Genomic DNA, 18,583 nt, shown 5'->3' on the forward strand with positions numbered 1-18,583 from the left:
AGTGTCCCTCAGATATGATGGTGAAATTAGGACATTTCCAGATAAGCAGAAATTAAGGGAATTTGTTAAAACCAGACCAACCTTACAAGAGCTGCTAAAGGGAGCCCTTTGGTCAGAGGAGCAACAACAACTGACCATTAACAACATGATGATATAACCCAGAAACCAACCCAGTACGGAAGTATCCAAAGTAAATAAACCTACAAGATTGTAAACAGGGAACCAGAGACATCGATTGACAAATGAGTAAAACTACAAACCAAAAAGAGGTTAAAAAAAAAACTGTGTCGTTACAGAACTTCTAGATGGTAGGGAAGTCAAGACAACTACAAGATAGAATGGACTGTTCTATACTTGGGAAGAAAACTACAAATCACAGGGTAACCTCAAAGAAAAATGATAAAGCTTCACATCAAAATAAAAAAGACCAGCATAAATATTCAGCAAACACAAAAACAATAGCAATGAAAGAAGTGATAACATGATTCATAAACAAAACGAGTTCAGCATAGAAAATTATATGGAACAAAGAAATCAACACAATGAAAAAACTCATGACAAAAATGACAGCAAATTCATATTTGCTGATAATTACATATCTGGCAAGGGATTTATCTCTAAGATTGATGGAAAACTCCAATGCCTCAACACCAAAGGAGTTAAGTAACCAATTGAAAAATGGGCAGAAGACATGAATAGATACTTCACCAAGGAGGACATTCAGGTGGCTAACTAATACATGAAGAAATGCTCATGATCATTGGCCATCAGAGAGATGCAAATCAAAACAACAATGAGATACCATCTCACCCCAGCACTGATGGCAAGGTTCAACAAGACAAAAAATAACAAATGCTGGTGGGGATGTGGAGAGATTGGGACTTTCATACAGTGCTTATGTGACTATGAAGTGACACAACCACTGTGGAAAGCAATATGGTGATTCCTTAGAAAGTTGGAATTGGAGATACCATTTGACCCAGCAATCCCATTACTAGGTATATATCCTAGAGAGGTGAGAACTAGGATAGGAACAGATACATGCATGCTTGTGTTCATCACAGCACTATTTACAACAGCAAAAAGATGGAAACAACCTATGTGCCCATCAGTGGAAGAGTGGATGATCAAACTATGGTACATATACATAATGGAATGCTATGCAATACTAAAGAATAATGTAGAGTCTGCAAAATACTGCATAATATGGATGAACTTAGAGGACATTATGCTGAATGAAATAAGTCAATCACAGAAGGACAAATACAGTATTAGTTCGTTGTTGTGGCAGGTCAAGGAAAGGTTTATATATGGAGGGAAACTTTCTTTGTTGGTTGCCAGGGGTGGGAGGGGAAAGAAGGGAACACTGCAAAAAAAAAAATGCATTGACCCATATCACTTTAGTTTTGTGTATTTCACTATACATAAATTATATTTCAATAAAATGCATTAAAAAAATTAAAAATGTACATCACCCTGTGACCCAGTGCTCTCATTTCTAGGAATGTAACCTACAGACATTTTTACACAGAGGCAAGTACTTATATATAAGGATACTGATTTAAGAAATTTATACCCAAACTTTCATTTATTTATAAATTATTAAATTAGTATCCTTATATATAAGAATTCATCTCTGTGTAAGAATGTACCATATAACTCAGCAATGTACCATATAACTCAGCAATCAATCCTAGGTATATTCCAAAAATAATTAAAAGCAGAAACATCAAAAACAGAAAATATTCATTACTGCACTATTCACAATAGCCCAAAGGTGGAAACAACCTAAATGTCCATCAACACATTATAAACAGAATGTGGTTTGTAGGTAAAATGGAATAGTAATCAGCCATAAAGAGAAATAGAGTTCTGGTGCTACAACATGAAAGTACCCTGAAAACATAGCGCTGAGTGAAATAAGTCTGTCACAGAAGGGGAACTACTATATAATTCCACTTATGTGAAACAGGCAAATATACAGCAACCAAAGCTTATTAGTGGTTGCTAGGAGTGGGAGGGAAGAAGGAATGGGGGAGAAGAGGGCTAACTGCATCAGAGGTGGTGAGTTCCTATTAATGGCAGAGTAACGTGGAAAAGGAAAATGGTAATGGCTGCCCAGTAAGATGAATACAATCAGTGCCGCTGAATTATAATCACGCATATAAAAATTGAATCAGCAAATGTTTCATTGTATGTATCTTCACTTCAATTAAAAAAGAGAAATTACTCAAGGAAGACTTAATAAAGAAGAACAAAGAATCAATGGCAAAGGACCGGAGGTGAGCATTTAGTCTAGAACAACACTGTGAATGCAACCTTCTCAGCAAAGAAAGGAGAGGGTGACCGACAGTGAAAGCACACTGATTTCCACATGTTTTATGGATAAAGTGGAAAGACAATTAAAACTGCCAAATCAAGACTATTTAAAGATATAAATGTGATCATCAAAATTATTTTTTTACAAATCTTCAAAGTACCAGAAATGAGACAATATATACTTAAAAATGGAGATAACAGTGCATTATGAAGATTAAAAAAATTAAATCCCATGATTCATGAGTACAATAAAAATCTTACTAACTTATAAAAAAATTATTTTCTCTGAAATCAAATTCTGATTGTTGTTGTTAAGAGCAGACAAACTAAAAATTAATAAAATCAGAGAACACAGCTTTTTCTACTAGAAAAACTTTTTTGTTAAGAAATTATATTTCCTTGTCACTCATAAGTAATATGCTCCCTCAAACAATTAACTATATGAATTAGACCAAACAGTAAACAGTTACCCCAAAGCAAAGAAGAGAAGGCAGGGAGGGGCAGTACAGCTAGATCAATGGAAGCAGAACCAACAGAATGGAAGTAAAAAGAATGATGATATGTTGTAAAAGTTACAACCAATGGTGTGAAACGATCTGTACAAAAATTGTCAAAGGTGACCCTAACTTGCCTTGTAAACTTTCACCTAAACCATAATAAATTACTTTTTAAAAAATAAATGATATTTCTTAATAATTAGCTCAAAGATGAGAAAGCCAAACTGAAATTACAAAATTACTATAAAACAAGTATCACAACCTTTGCTACTGCTTTTTTAACCATCTGAAGTTCTATGTACAAAATGAATTCCAAACTTTATATCCCCAGCCAGACCTTATTTCTGAGCTCCAGATCTGTATTTGCAACTGCCTACCTAAGAGTGCCACCTGGATTTCTCAGAGGCACCTGCAACCCACGTCCAAAACTAAACTCATGCCATTTTGCCACAAATCCAGTCCTCTTCCAGTCCCTTATCTCACTGTTGGCATTACTGCCCCTTGAGTTGCTCAAGCCAAGGACATGTGTTACTCTCAACTCTTCCTCTCCTCCCTCCAATCACTACGTCATGGAGATGTTCTCCCTCCACTACATGCACATCTGTTCATCTGCACTATCCGTACCCAAACCCAGCAGGCATCCTCTTACTGGACCTCCCTGTGGTCACCTAGGGGCTCTCCACATCCCCTCCTGCCCCCTTTCCCTTGCAATCTGATTATTTCACTCCTCTGTTTAAAAGCTTTTCAGCAGCTTTTTATCACTGTTTGGGGAGCAATAGGATCACATGAACTAGAAAGGGAGCAGAATTCTCAATACAGTCTACCTGTCTGGCCTTTGCTCGTCATGTCTCATGTCTGTGTTCCCATATCACCCTTTACGTTACAATCACACTAGCTTTCTTTTAGCCCTTTGTTCTGGTTACCTGGTGCTGGTCTGACAAGAATATACCACAAATCGGATGGCCTTAACAAACAGGAGTTTGTTTATTCTATTACAGTTTGGAGGCTTTAAGTCCAAGTTCAAAGTGCCAGGCTCTAGGGGCTGGGTGAAAGCCCCTCAACCTTGGGGTCCAGCTCTGCCTCCTGCTCCAGGCCCACTGGAGCTAGAGGCATTTCTTCACTCAGACAGCTGCTGGCTACTGAGACTGCCAAGCCCAAGGCTGACAAATAAAATGGCACAGTCCCGATGTTACCAAACCACATGGCAGGCCATTAGTTCAAGTCCATTGTAAGTCCCCAGGTCGGCAGAGCACGGTAGGCTGCTGAAAAACGATATACCTACATGTAGGGTCCAAGCGTGCCATAAGCTAGAGACCATTCCCAAGTCGTAGTCTTATATACAGGAAGCAGATCACATCCCAAAGGCAGCTACTCAGCTGCTTGTGGTAGATCCCACCATGGAGTTGATTGCCAGTCTCATCATGGGGAATAACTACAACCAGCTTCCCAGCCACTCAACCAGGCCCAGCCAAGTTGACACACAAACATTACCACCACACCCTTCTAATTCTTCCTTCCTTGAGGTCTCTCTTGCTGGGCTCTCTCCCTGGAAGGCTGTTCTCCCACCCCTACATCTCTCCCAACACCCACTGTGCAGTATAGTAAATTACTTAGTATGGCTTTTCTACCCATAAGTCATTGTAAACTCAGTGGTGGAATGAGCAACTGGGAGCTCCTGATTGTAAATGTTATCCACCTGGGTTATTTCTGTTGGGCGTGGCATAATACAATGTTCTGGGAGGTGCCCACTCTCTCTCATGTGCTTAGAGTTCTGATGCTATGACTGGCTAGTTTGGCCACTCTTCCGGGCTCAAAAGGAGGCCTCCTAGAGGCAGAACTCTCTGACTGCTGGTTGAGGAAGACGTGCTGCTGAAAGAGACACACGCTCCTGAGACCCGCGTTGCTGGGAAAGAGACACAAGAGACATGCATTGCTGAGTGAGACACCGAGGGACCAGCACTGCTGGGAAAGAGACTGTGAGAGACTGTTGGCTGAGGGACGGTGGGCTGGGAGAGAGACTAAGCGTTTTTTTTTTTTTCCTGAACTCAAATTGTAGCCTGTGGTACTTCCCTAATAAACCCCATAATCTATGAGCTCTGTGTGGCCACTGCAGCAAATTAGCGAACCCAGGAGAGAGGTGGTGGGTGCTTTGGGAGGAACGGTTGGTGAAAGGGCTGGAGGGAGGCAGCATGTCTGGCCCGGCAGGCATAGGCCTTGGGTTACTGCTGGTAATCCTGTCTTCCTCTTGTGGGATTAGAGGAGGTCAGAACATGTGGCCTCCTTGCCGTTTTTGCACACTGCCACTAAGCTTTGACTGAGGTAAAAGCTACCTCTTATCCCTCTGGTCTCACTTTAAATACATGCTTCACAGAGAACCTTTACAGACCTACCAGACTAGGTTGATCTTTGTTTTGTGCTGGCTAGCACCCCTACTTCATAGAACTTATTGCAACAATAATTAAATTATAATAAACGGTTTAATATTTATCTCCTTGAGTGGTCCCTGGGTGGCACGAAAGGTTAAATGCCCAATTGCCAGCCAAAACGCTGGCAGCTCAAACCCACACACAGGCGCCTCAGAAGACAGGTCTGGCGACCTGCTTCTAAAAGATCACAGCATAGAAAACCCTATGGAGCAGTGTACTCTGCACACATGGGGCTCCCATGAGTTGGAATCCATTTGATAGCAACTAACAATAATAACAACCTAAATAACAACAAAAATAACAGTTTTGCTCACTGCTATATTCCCAGTGCCTAAAGTGGTGCCTACAAAATAAACATTTGTTGAATAAATAAATGGAGGGAGGAGACAGAACTAAAGAAAAGTTCAAGGGCCACAGCACATGAAAAGGGCTCATGTCAGCAGTGGACTCCAGGAAGCAGAACTTCTTGTCTAAACTCCTACCTCAGTGGGCCTGGCCTCCAGGCTTGTCCCGGACAGTGGCCTACTCACCAGGCTGTCTGGGGACTGGAGTTGGCCCGACAAGGCTGGGTTGCTGTTGTAGCCAGAAGTGATGCCAGAAGAGAGGCTTCCATTGGAGCTTGTGCACAGGGGACTAGAGTTGGCCAGAGTGTGCAGTTGTTCCTCTTCCTGGGAAAGGCAGAACACATTGTTAACCAGCTTCTGACTAACACACCCTAGTGGCTCACACCTCCTCTACCCCATAGCTACCCCTCTCACCTCCACAGCTCCCAGCCACTCCCCTCTTCAGCTATACACTCCAAAGTCATCACTCCTCATACTTCCCCATAACCCTCACAGGATCCCAAAGCTGCCTCCTCCCAGACACTGGCCCAAGGACACTGGTGAGGATGACATGTGAAGAGAATAAGCTTTGAGCTGGCAGCAGGGGTTCCATGCCCTTCTCCGAGCACTATGCCCCAGGAAGAGGCCACAGTGGATGCTGGCCCAGCCCGAGGTCTGCCTCAGGCTGCACGCCTCCCCTGAAGTCAGAGGCACAGCCCACTCCCCACCCTCAGCAGCTGAGAGATGATCTGCTGGCGGATTCTCAGCTTCTCCTGTTCAGTCTGCTCCCGCAGTCGGTCCCGGGCCCGAGCAATCTCCACCTTGGCCTCCTCACGGGCCCGCTGGTAGTTTTGCAGCATCAGCTTGATGTCAGAGGGTGGGTGAGCAGACCTTGTGACAGCCTCAGAGCTCCTGGAGATGATCACAGGGGTAGAGAGTGACCTTCTAACATGGTGGGCAGGAGACGGCCCTGGCCTGCATACTTCAGCTTGGCTCAACACTACTTTCTCAAAGGACCCAGCTTCCCTTTGCCCACAGAGTTGTAGAATTCAGTTTTACATCCTCAAGAGAAGATGCTGAACAGGAGCACAAGCCAGTCTGAGGGCCAGGCCTGCACTCTTAAATAGCTTGTCAGAGCTATGGTTCCCTTTCCCGTGACTTCTCTCTGCCCAGCCACCTCTCACCTCTGCTCCCTAATGCAGCCTCTTTTCTAGATGACTAGTGGTCCACTTCCCCTCCCGCTTGTCCACAGGGCTATAGCACAGATTCCTGGAATCCCTCCCTTCAAAGGACGCCGCAGCTTCTGCTCTCCAGGATGCTAAAATCTCCCACCCGTCTCCCCAGTCCCCTCACCCAACACACAGCCTGCTCCCTGCAGGGTTCTGGGTGACCCCTTGCCTGGTGGTCTCCACAACATCCTTCCTCAGTTTCTGCAGGTACTCTCGGCGTCGGCTGGGTAAGTCAAGATCCCGGGTCGGGAAATCCATGTTGGGCAAGAGGCTCAGTTGTTTCTGGGGGCTGAGACTTCGTGTTCGGCAGAAGTTCTGAAGTCGTTCGGCCCGCTCCCTACGGAGGGTCTGGATGGCTTTTTTTTGTCTAAGACAAAATATGATGGATTCACTAAAGGTAGCCCTGAATGCCCTTCCCCATCTTAAGACCCATCTGATCCCTGGAAGATCCCAGAGCTGGGCAAGGGGTGAGGGGACAGCCGGGCAGTAGCTTTCTCAGGATCCTTCCTCTAAGCCCACCCCTACCCTCCCACCCCAGGTGGGGGCCTTACAAGGTATAGCGCTCCTCCCAGGTGGAGAACACTGGTTCGTCAGCAGCAAGCGCCTCCCCTGTCCCACTCTGCAGCACCTGCAGCAGGGCATCTGCCTTTCCAAAGCCGTGGTGCAGCTTCGCTTCTGTCAGTTCCATGCTGAGAGAGAGGTTCTGGGCCCCAACTTGCAGGGGGATCTGCTCCCTTGGGGGCCACTCGGGAGCCAGGCTTTGGTCCTCAGGAACATGGGGGGGCCTCTCTCCCTGGTCTCCAGAGCAGAGATCACATCTGATCCCCAATTCTTTGGTCACAGCCAGCCCCCCAGGAGAGTCATCCTGAACCCCACACCAGTTACTGAATTTGTTATGCACTGGGAGGTCCCTCAGGCTATGGGGTGAGGGCTCAGGGGCAATGCACAACTGGGAAGTGAGGCTCAGCAGGCCTTTAGGTTGGCAGGCCCCAACTGGACCCAAGATGGAATCCTGGATCCCTGTAGTATCAGTCAACTCAGAGACCAGGCAGGGGCTGAGGGGCCTGATGTCTCCCCATGGAGAGGAAACATCCAGAGTGGGTTGTGACTCCACTAGACATGCTGAACCCTCAGCCCCATTTTCCATCCTGCTTTGCCATGGAGTTGGCCCCCTGCTGCTCCGTGAGTCACACTCTGAGGACGCCATCTCCCCATGAGCTAAGCTCTTGGCCAGCCTCCAGCTGCTGCTCCTCCTCACTGGTGGAGGTGGCAGTGTGTTCCTCTGTTCCCAGGTGGGTACTACCTGGGTGGTCCTGGGCTGGAGATGCTGAGGGGGCTGTCCTAAAACACTAACTTGGAGTTCTGGACGTTGCTGTGGACTGCCTAATGAGCTCAACTCTAGGAAGGACCTCCCATCGTTTCTGCCTTCTCCACACAGAGTGTCAGGTCTTTGGGAGTCATCTAACTCACCATTGGGTTGGGAATCATCATCCATTGGAGATACTGGGGTGTCAAGAGGGAGGTCTGAGCTAGACTCAAGCTTTTGATGGCCTTCAAGAGGCTGAGCTGAGGGAGATGAAGAGCCTGGGGGGAGACTCGACCCCTGGGCACTGGCACTAAGTGTGAGGATTGGGGAAGAGGCCCTGTCTACCAGCAAGGCACTTGTGAGGCCCTGCTTCTCCTTCTGGATCTTAGGCTCACCAACAGACTCTGCAGCATTGGGAAAGAGCCCTGGGGAGTGAGAGATGCTGAGACTAGGGCTGCTGACAACCAGGCAAGACGATGTCTCTGGTTGGTAGTGAGGAGGCAGGTATGCATCGACAGAATCTTGAGAGCTCACAGAAGGCAGCTTCTGTCCAAGGGGGTCTTTCAGAAACCTCAGATGGGATGAAGGTACTAGAGGCCTCTGGGGCCTGCAGTGGATGCTTTCTTCCTGAAGATCTGGGGACCCTGCTGTTTTCCATGCTGTTTCTTCTGCTTCTCTCTTCTCAACTGCCACTGGGACATTGCCCTTCTTTTGAGACAAGGTATCTGAGCCTAGCACTTCAAGGATCACATTGACTTTCTGAGGGTTGGCCTCTGGTGCCTGGAAGTGCACAGGTGGTGAGGACAGGTCAGTCTGGCTGCCCTTATCCATAGTAGTCTGAGTACAGCTGTCCATCCTAAGGGCCTGTGGGGCCTCACCTCGGGGCTCCTTCTTGGTGTTTTGTTCCTTTTCAGCCACACTTGGCTGGGAGAGACTTCCCAGCAGCTCCGAAGTACTGTGCAGAAGCCGTGAGAGGTGGAGAGACAGGTTTTGCATACTGGTCCATGAGGCCAGATGAGAGACTGACATTGTACTGGCTTCTGGTGTGGCAGATGAGATGTCAGTGCAGCCCAGGGTCTGTGTGCCTCGCTCAAAGGTGCCCATTCTGACCTGCCCGACAGTGTGGTCTGCAGCTGATGGATACAGCAGAATTTCATCCACTGGACCTGCAGCACTTCCTCCAGCAAAGGGGGGCTTGCTCCTCAGGCCTGCTTCATCAGGGGGGTCCTTGAACTGGGACTTCTTGTCTGCTCCTACAAGGTCTGTCACGGTGTGGGGGTCCCCCAAGGCAAACAAGGAACCCCAAACTTCCGAAGTTTCATTTGAAGCCCGAGCATTCTCAGTGCTGCTGTGTGTGCTTGACAGGTCCCAAGCATTGGCATAGGTGCTGAGGTGGGAGTGGAAGGGAGAGTTCTGGTCGTCTAGGCCATTGTCCATGCTGGAGCACCGGGCCACATTTGGTGGTGTTAGGCCCTGGGGTGTCTGTCTGCAGGAGACATCAACTGCACTGCCAAACACATATTGCTTCCAGCCAATGCGCCCAGGCCCCTCTGGATGGCAGGGCAGGATATAGGGATTGATGTCACTGGAGTCAAAGTGCAACATTCTTTTGTCTGAGCCAGAATGACACTCTTCTGGCTGGGCCTGACCACCCACTTTCTCTGGCCTCCCCTCTGGGGCCTGCTCCAGAGTCCCAGGCGTCCAGCTGGCCATAAAGTCTGAAGTAGGGTTGCCCGATAGAGCAGAAGATGTTGGGTAAGGCAGGGTGGCAGGTTTCAAGGGCCGGTGATCAGCAGTCTTACTATCCAAATTAGATGAGGCTTTCTGACAGCTATCCTCAGCTTTCAGAGAAGTTCTTGACACCAACTCTTCTAAGCAGCAGTCCTTGGGATGTGAGTTCCATAATCTGTTAGGTCCTTGTATATCTTCATCAGTGGGGGAAGGAGGCTCCACACTCAAGTTCAGCTCCTGAAGAGACCGAGAAGAGCTGACCACAGAGAACTGTGGTCTGGGAGGAGCCCTTAGGGAGTGTTTGGGGCCAGAGAAGATTGCAATCACAGGAGGTGAGTCCCGATGATGGGAAGACAACTGTTTCCTACCAGAGCAGGGCTGGCATGGCTTCTGGGCGGGAGGCTGTGGCCCTCTTTGCTCCAAACGCACAGTGGATGCGTCTTCAAAGTCTAATGAGAACCTCTCTGGCTCGGACAGAGCCTCCTCCTCTGTCCTGGCATCTCTATTCTGATCATCCAAGCCATTTTCATCTGAAGATGGGGGATTCTCATCCTGGATAGGGTCTCTCTGCTGCTCTTCCTCCTCCCAGGGACTGTCAACCTGGGTACTTTGGACGTGTTTTAACCCTGTTACAAACTTGTGATCCCCGGACTCACTGGAAAGTTGTAGCTTTTCTAGAAGACATCTGAAGGTATTTTCTAAATATCCATTCTGTGGTTCCACCACCAGCTCATTCTCAACAGATCCTTCACGTATATTCTGGGCATTCAGTCCTCCATTTATTGTAGGCAATTTTGTCTTGGTTTGAGACACTCGTGAGTTCTCACCACCTGCACAGCTGTCCTGAAACTTCCTCAGTGGCTCAGAGCACATGCCTACAGGAGGGACAGCCTCAAACTCTGTGCTGGGTTTCCATTCAACAGAATTTCTCTCAGGATCCCCTACTGACTTTGAGTTTCCCTTAGCAGTTGAGTGACCAAGGGAACCTGTCCTCATATCAGGGGCCAAAGAAGAGCTGCATCCTTGAGACAGAGAAAAGACAGTATCTATCACTGAGGGCTCCAGAGTGCTGCAATCCGTTGGCCCTAACTCCATATTCATGCCCTTGGGCTTGAGGCCATGTGACAAGAGCACATCAGGTTCCCTGGAATGGCCTGTTCCTCTCTCATCCATGCCACAGGCCATGGAAGGTACCATGCACGGTGAGTGCACAGTGTTTGGGGCAGTCTTGAAAGTCCTCTTCTCCAGGTTATCACCTCCATAACACAGGAAAGTGGAGGAATGGGGAGCACAAGTATGAGAAGCAACATGTTGCAAACTGCACAGCTGCAAGGAAGAAAGAGCTCTGCTCTCTTCTGGTCCCCAAGATGAGCTGAGAGTCCTGCTGCCTTCAATGCTCCCTGAGACAATGTGATCTAAAGTTTCCTCTGGGCATCTGGATGGGGCCCTCTCTCCAGCATCTCCAGGATCTGGACTAGGTCTTTGATCTGGCAATGAACTTGGCTCAGGGTACCTGCTGCCAGACCTCCAGGCTTCTTTCAGCTCAGACCCAACATTCCCCTTCCAGTTCACACACTGCTGTGAAGGATCTTCAAGTTCAACCCTTCTCAAGACTCCAGGTCTGAGGATACCTTGTTTGGAACTTGCCCTCCTTTCTTCTAAGCCTTTGGAAGACTCAAGGTATTGGATGTGGTCTTGCTTAGGTCCTGAAAGACTACTTGCAGAACTCTGAACATCAAAGAGCACAGACTGACTTTCAAAACAGGTTGTTTTTCCTGCCTGTGTAGTCACTAAGAAGTTCTCTAAACCACCTCCATATGTGGTATCTATAGGGCTAAGTTCCCAGTGCTCTGAGCAGCTCTCCCCTGGAAGTGGGCCATCTGTGGTCTCACAAGTGGCTAATCGACTTGGTACATATGGAATCACTTCAGGGTCATCAGAGGGGGCCTGAGAAGATAAGGCAGGCACCACTTTCTCTGGTTCTACCCTCCTGTCCTCCTCTACAGCTGATGAAGAAAGAAGACAGTGTAAGCCCAAAGGACCAGGAGAGGAAGTTCTTCTGCTTGCTTCTTTCTTTTTCTCTATGACTTCAGGAGAACTACAGTGACTTATACACTGTCCACTTACTCCTAGGAAATGTCTCAGCTCTCCAGTGCAATGGCTTTTGCCTAGAATAGGGGCAGCAAGGGAGGAAACCTGTGAGGGAAGCCAGGTCCCTCTGTGAGTTTTGGAGTTGGGCAGAAGTTGGAAGTTCTCTACAAAGTGGGGTGGGGCCTGAAGGACTTTCCTCTCAGTTAATAGATGTTCTGGTTCAGCAGAGAGAGGTGCCACATGAAATCCCTGTGTTTTACCTTCATTTCTGGTTCTGTATGACACTGACTGGTCCATTTGTTTATACTGAAGCCTCCCAGAGACCCTTGAAAAACATTCAGGTTCTAATAAAGTTTCATGGTAAGGAAGGACTGTTCTTCTAGCCACAAAGTCATTAAGCTGTTTTCCCTGGGCCTTTGCCTGTCTGACCTCCTCCAACAGAGCGAGGCAGAAGGATGAAGAGGGCTCCCACATCCTGGGCTTTGGACTGGGTACTTCTGTCAGGGAAGCAGGTGCTGAGAAGGTGTCACTGGTAAGACTGAGGTCTTTGGCATCATTCTCTGCTTTCTGATTTGCCTCTCTATCTTGGAAGTCATCCTCTTCTAAGGGGCTGCTGACTCTCTTTCTAAGCTGGCTAGACATCCTGTTCAGGGGACTGGCTCTTTTTACTTCTTTTTGTGTAGCTGCCTCTGTTTCAGGAGCAAAATCCTCCCTAGTACTCAAGGTGCTTCTTAGGCCCCCTCCCTGGTCTTGAAAAGTGATTCTTGCTGATAGTCTTCCCTCTTTCCCAAGGGAAATGCTCTCTGGTATACCAGACTGACTATGCGATCCTATGGCCATGGAGACTGCAGATCCATACCAAGCAGAGTGTGCCACGGAGGTGATCCCACTAACATGCTCCTGAGGGCTATGACTTCTGGTGTCTCCACTCTGGTCCTGATACCTGACTCTAGCTACCAAGGGGCTGTCATGAATTTTAAACATGGTGGGATCCAGCACATAGTCAACTGAAAAGATGCCTATAGATTCAGGTGCATAGAAATAGCTCTTTGGTAATCTTGAAGAATTCAAGGGCAAGATCTTAGTCAGGTCTTCCTGAGAAGAAACTATAGAAGAATCTGTCTGGCTCAGCAATGGGCAGACAGTCTCCTGGCTGAAAAATCTGCTCATACAAAGCAGACTTGGACTAGGAAATTTCTGAGTTGATGAGATTATTTTATTTTCCTCCTGTAGGCTCCCTCCCGTTTGGATAGCCATTTCTTCAATTCTGCTTTGAATTTTTAGCTCCTTTTGGTTGGAACTGTTTATGTGTTCAGCAACTTGGTTTTTCTGGAAACCATGCAGAGTCGCCAATTCCTCAACACTTCCCAAGTCATGAGGCTTCCCTTTGGGCATAGCTGCTGTGTTTAACAACTCACCCTCATTTTCAGACCTCTCTTGCCTGGGCTGTAATGGCAATGTTATCTTTGGGTGAAGAGAAGTGTTGGTGGGCTCTCTGTGAGGCACACATGTCCCTAAATAATCCCAAGTGTCCCTGGCAGAACTTTCTAATGCAGATGGGTGAGTGGGCTCTCTCACCAATCTAAGCTCTTCTATACACTGCCTTGTCTTGAAGGGACTCTGTACCTGGGGATCCTTCTCAATGCAACTGCTAAGCTCCTTCATTTCTCTGACCTCACTATCCCTCAAGACAACATTGTCATGCTGTTTTAAAGAAAATGACTGATCCTTGAAGGACAAATGGTCTCCAGGGATAGCTGGCCTCAGGACATGGTCAGCTTTCTCCTGGTCCTGGAATACAATCTCTTTACTGACTTCCAATGTGTGGGAAGCATGGAGCTGCTTATTCTGCTTGGATTCGATTTCCAAGATGCTATGTTCTAGCTGCATTATACTCCTAATTAGCCTCGCCATTTCATCATCATGATTAACCCTTTTATTCTTTTTTTTCCCAGAAAGTTCTTCCTTTGTCCTCTCTTGTGACTTTCCAGGTCTTTTGCATACACTGAGGTTTCTTTCCTGACAGGATGGAACTGTCTGGCATCTTTCAAATGCAGCGTCTGCCCCTGGAAGCTTAAACTCATCTGAGCTGTCTTTAGGATGGACACCTTTTCCAAGAAGCCCAGTTTCATTCTTCCCTTCCCACTTGTGCGTTGGGCTCTCATTCTGGGCAACAATCACTGGGCTGCTGGCCTTCAAGGAAGCAGTGGTTTCTCCTAACAAATTCTTCTCGTGGCCTAAATTAATGGTTTTACAAATGAAATCAGAACTGGCCCCAGAAGGAAACTTTCTCTTCACATCAGAGGCCTGGCTCTGCCTTAGGACTGCATTCTGGGCTGCATCCTGACCCTGTGCTGCTTCCCCAGATTCACAAACAAAGAAAGGCTTTAAAGAAGCAGAACTGTTTGAGGAAACACTGCAGCAGGACTGAGTAGTGGCCTTGTCTCCCATCCTGAGTGCTCGAAGACTGTGTTTTTTATTTAAAATTCCAACTTGATTTTCAAATTCACATACTTTTGGGCTGACAGAAGAGAAAAGATGTCTGTTCTGAGCAACAGAAAAATAAACTGAATTATGGCTTTCTTTTTTACTATTACCAAGACATTTCCCTATTTCTCCCAAAATCTCCCTAGGGTTCAGATCAACTGGCCTCTCTGCTGTGACCTGCTGAGATGAGGCAAACTTGGAACTTTGATTTTGTAAGAGCACTGGCACACTACTCTTCAAATAAGTATCACAGGGGATTTGGTGGTCATGACTGGAGCTCCAGGCTTCTCTGAGGGGTGGAGAAAGCACCCCTACTTTTCTGCAAGCTGGAATCTCCAGGGCCGTTTCTGTCAGGGCATCCCTGCTTTTGGTCACATAGAATGTTTCTAAAGGAGGTGGCTGTAAGGAAGATGAAAACAGATCCCAGGGAGCAGAGTGTAGGTACAGCTCTGGATCTGATGGAAAGGCAAAGGAAATATCTATGTCTGTGGAACTCTCCTGGCAATATGCCTTCCCTTCCTGGAGGAGGTGGTGGCTGTTGTACCTTGGTTGCCCTGGCTGGCCTGCAGTATTCTTCATGACAGGCATCCAGCCTTGGGGCCAATGGTGTTCTTTGGTAGCTGTGATGCCATTACTGTGACAAGGGTTCTTTCGGAAGAAATATTCATCAGAGGAAATCATTGGTCCAGGTTTCCTGCTTTCTTGAGAGTACCCTTCCAAGTTTTTCTGCTTGACTTCATGTGTTTCTATCACTGGATTTGGTATCTTGCTCTCTGCTGTAAAAACTTGTGCATTTGTAGTTTCAGAAGCCAGTGATTCTAAGTCCGCTGAAGAAGTTTCATTAAGATTCACCTTTTTCTCACTATTTCTAAAGAAATCTGAAGTACCTTCTAACTTGACACTCAAACTGCCCTGTTCTTTCTCTGCTCTCAGATGTCTACTTTTCGCTATCTGGGTGGAAAAGTTGTTGAAATTTAGATTGTTCGATATCCCAGGACCAACTGGCAATAGGGAATCTCCTCCTCTGCCAGAAGCTTGGGCCAGGGAACCAGAGTCTTCCTCAAGGCAAGGGAAAGCTGGCCTGAACTCTCCTCTGGCTTCCAAAACAGGATGAGACAGTTCAAGGAGGTACTTTTGCTGAAGGGCAGACCAGTCCCTTTCAGAGGCACTGCCTAGAAGAGTGAGGGAGGCAGCAGAGGCAGCCAACACATTGGATACACTAGAGCTGTTTGATGCTTCAGAGGTGTCCTGCTGGTCTTTGTCAGTGACGTCTGTGCTGTCAGCTCCTCTGTGAGTCCCACAGAGTGACAGTTTGGATGTATCTGAAGCAGGAGTTGTGGACCCATCTCTTGTGTTGTCTAATAGCTCAGTACCACCGTGGAGCACTTTGAAGCTATATGGCAGGACTGCTTCTGCCCCTGAGGGCTTCTGTTCTTCCATATTTAGCCAGTACTCAGGCTTCTCACAACCACAATGCTGAAATTCCTGGACATCGGGACTTGGACATAAAGAACCCACTGTTCCTGGAGGGTTGCTGGGGTTGATCTTTGAGTCGCAGGTAAACCAGGAATCCATGGACATCAGCGGGCTCCCTCTGGACAACAGCGTGCCTGGGAGAGAGCTGGCTTTTTCAGAGTAATATGGTTCCACTGCTGACTCTGGCTGCCCACAATGTAGCTGGACTGGAGGATCAAGGTAAGATGAATTGCTCCTTGCCTCCTGGTCTACTGCAGACATACTGGAGTTCTGCAGGTGCCAAAAAGTCTCTGTGGACATCTCTTCAGGTGAACCAAGTAAAAGCTCTTCCTTTTGATCTTCCCCTAATTCTTCCTCAGCATCAATCAGACTGTCCAAGGAAAAGCTCTTGTGAGCTTGAGCAAGTTGTCCACTGTCTGAGAGTACAGTGAAACCCCTCACAGAGGCTCTCGTTCCAGCCCTGTGGTAGTTAGGGCTATTGGTGGGATGACTGCTGTCAGGACTGTCTTTTTGAGTTTGATATCCCCTCTCAGCCAGTGAGTCCTCAGATATTTGGCTGTCATCACTTTCAGAGTTCTCTAGCTCTGGGAGATCTGGCTTCACCTCCTGGGGGTCCTCTGGCTTCATCTCCTGGGGGTCCTCTGGCTTCAGAAGCTCCACTGGGACTTTGGCACAGACACAGGAGAGAGAATCCACAGAGTAATCACTGTTTGTGTCAGATAAATCATTGTTGTTTTCTCCTGCATAACCCATGATGGGGTTGGAGTCCATGAGTGGGGCCATAATGTCTGGGTCCCCTGCACTGTGCTGCCTCTTTAAAGGACTCCCATGAGGCAAATGAGAGGACTTCTTGGCAGCATCTCTGACCCTAGATGCTAGCACCCTCTGCTGCCTCTTTGATGCCCTGCTTGAAGATATTGGTTTGGATTCTGCCCGAAAAGTCTTGGATGCCTTTCCATGCCCAGATGTCTGCATGGGTCCACGGGAATGTGAGGAACTGCGACAGGCTCCCTTGGCAGCCTTGTGAGTCACAAGGTTCCCTTCTTTTTGTCTCTTGGCTTGCATGTAGCCATATCCTGCTAATCCCTTAGCCATTCTGCTCTGAGAGGTAGGGGTGAGGGCCTCTGGGTCATTCCCTGGCTTTAGCTTATCAGCCGGTTGGCTCAGAGATGCTGAGACCTGGGACACCTTCTGACGGGGCTGCTTACCCACTCTCTCCCTTTCCTGGATGCTAGCAGACTTGGGGCTCATAGTGAAGCAGGTGCCTGGAGCTGAGGCTCCCTTCATGGCCAAGGCTCCCCTGGTTATACAGACCTTACCCTGGCCTGAGGAACAAAAGTCATTTTTGTTAAGACTCCTTGTCCTTGGAGGATAAGAAGCAGCCTGAGGTAAATGGTCTTCTGATGGAGTTTTTTCTGATACTTCATGAGTAGGATTAGGCATAGGTGGTAATGTGGTGGAGAAATCCCAATTCAGGAGAACACTGTGGAGACAATAAAAGCTAAGTCAGAGAAAATAAGAGTCCTGTTGACAAAGGGGATATAGAGTTCCACCTAGTGTCACTGTTTCCTACAGTCTTCAGGGTCACAGAAAAGCTCTATAGGTACAAAGGAAACTAGATTGTGTAGTCTTGATTCTCAGAGAAGCCTCAAGTATACTTTATTCCTCAAGTACACTCTATTCCTCCATTTCATAAAAAGGTTGAACTGAATCTAATCATTCCTTCAAGAAAACTTCCAGTTAATAGGAAATATGAGGAACAGAGGAATTATTTAACAGACAAATCTATAAAGTGGTAGATTCCACAAAACAACTGACCCACCAATTTCTTCAACAAATCAATGATATGAAAAAAGAAACATAAGACAACAGCAGCAAGAATGAAAGGAATGTAAAAGACGTAACACCCGCTTACAATGTATAAATCTTATTTGGATTTTGTTTTGAATAACCAACTGTAAGTAGACATTTTTGAGGAAATTGGAGAAATTTCAATATGGCCTAGGTATTAGATTATATTGAGTAGGGAGCTCTGGTAGTATAGTGCCTAAGGCACTTGACTGCTAACCAGAAGGCTAGCGGTTTAAACCCACCAGCCACTCCTCAGAAGGAAGATGGGGCAATCTACTTCTGTAGTGATACTGCCTCGAAAACCCAAGGAGGGGTCGCTATGAGTCGGGTCCGACTCGATGGCACATAACAACAAAGTAGTCTTAATTTTGTGATGTGTGATAATGACACTGTGGTTATAAGAGAGTCCGTATATTTTAGAGGTGAATACTTAAGCATGTAAGATAGAAATGATATCTAGGATTTGCTTTAAAATATTTCATCAGAAAAAGAGAAAGTGGGGAGATAAAGCAAGTGTGGTAAATCCTGGTAACTGCTGAATATACACAGTGAGTATAGTATCCTTTCAACTTTGTACAGTAAAACCTGTAAAAGCTGGAACTGTCAAAGGCAGAACACTTGCAAGATCAGGAAAAACAAGACTGTACCCTGTTAAAGGCACACTAAGAGCCTGCTTCAATATATATATGGCTTTGCACTAGTTAAACTGATTTTCATAATGAAAAGATTGATAATTTGTTATTAAATACTTCATATACAGGGGGCAGTTTAAGCATAGGTACTGAAACAAGGCGGGCTTGTGCTTACTCACTGATCTGCACTGAACACGTTCCCTTGTTACCCTACC

General features: G+C 46.9%; 1 protein-coding gene across 1 annotated transcript in view; it reads right to left on the reverse strand.

Moving 5' to 3' along the window:
* STARD9 (StAR related lipid transfer domain containing 9) overlaps positions 1-18,583 on the reverse strand; it is a 177,241-nt gene that overhangs the window by 14,136 nt on the left and 144,522 nt on the right. Inside the window, exons 23-26 of the mRNA XM_007935325.1 lie at positions 7,346-17,368; positions 6,964-7,161; positions 6,294-6,477; positions 5,773-5,910 (exon numbers count right to left, since the gene is read on the reverse strand). Of these exons, the coding sequence (XP_007933516.1) occupies positions 5,773-5,910; positions 6,294-6,477; positions 6,964-7,161; positions 7,346-17,368 (10,543 nt within the window). The remainder of the gene's footprint in view (positions 1-5,772; positions 5,911-6,293; positions 6,478-6,963; positions 7,162-7,345; positions 17,369-18,583) is intronic.

The sequence above is a fragment of the Orycteropus afer genome, unplaced genomic scaffold (genome assembly GCF_000298275.1).
Source record: "Orycteropus afer afer isolate SDZICR_OR568_19922 unplaced genomic scaffold, OryAfe1.0 scaffold00026, whole genome shotgun sequence".
NCBI lineage: Eukaryota > Metazoa > Chordata > Mammalia > Tubulidentata > Orycteropodidae > Orycteropus > Orycteropus afer.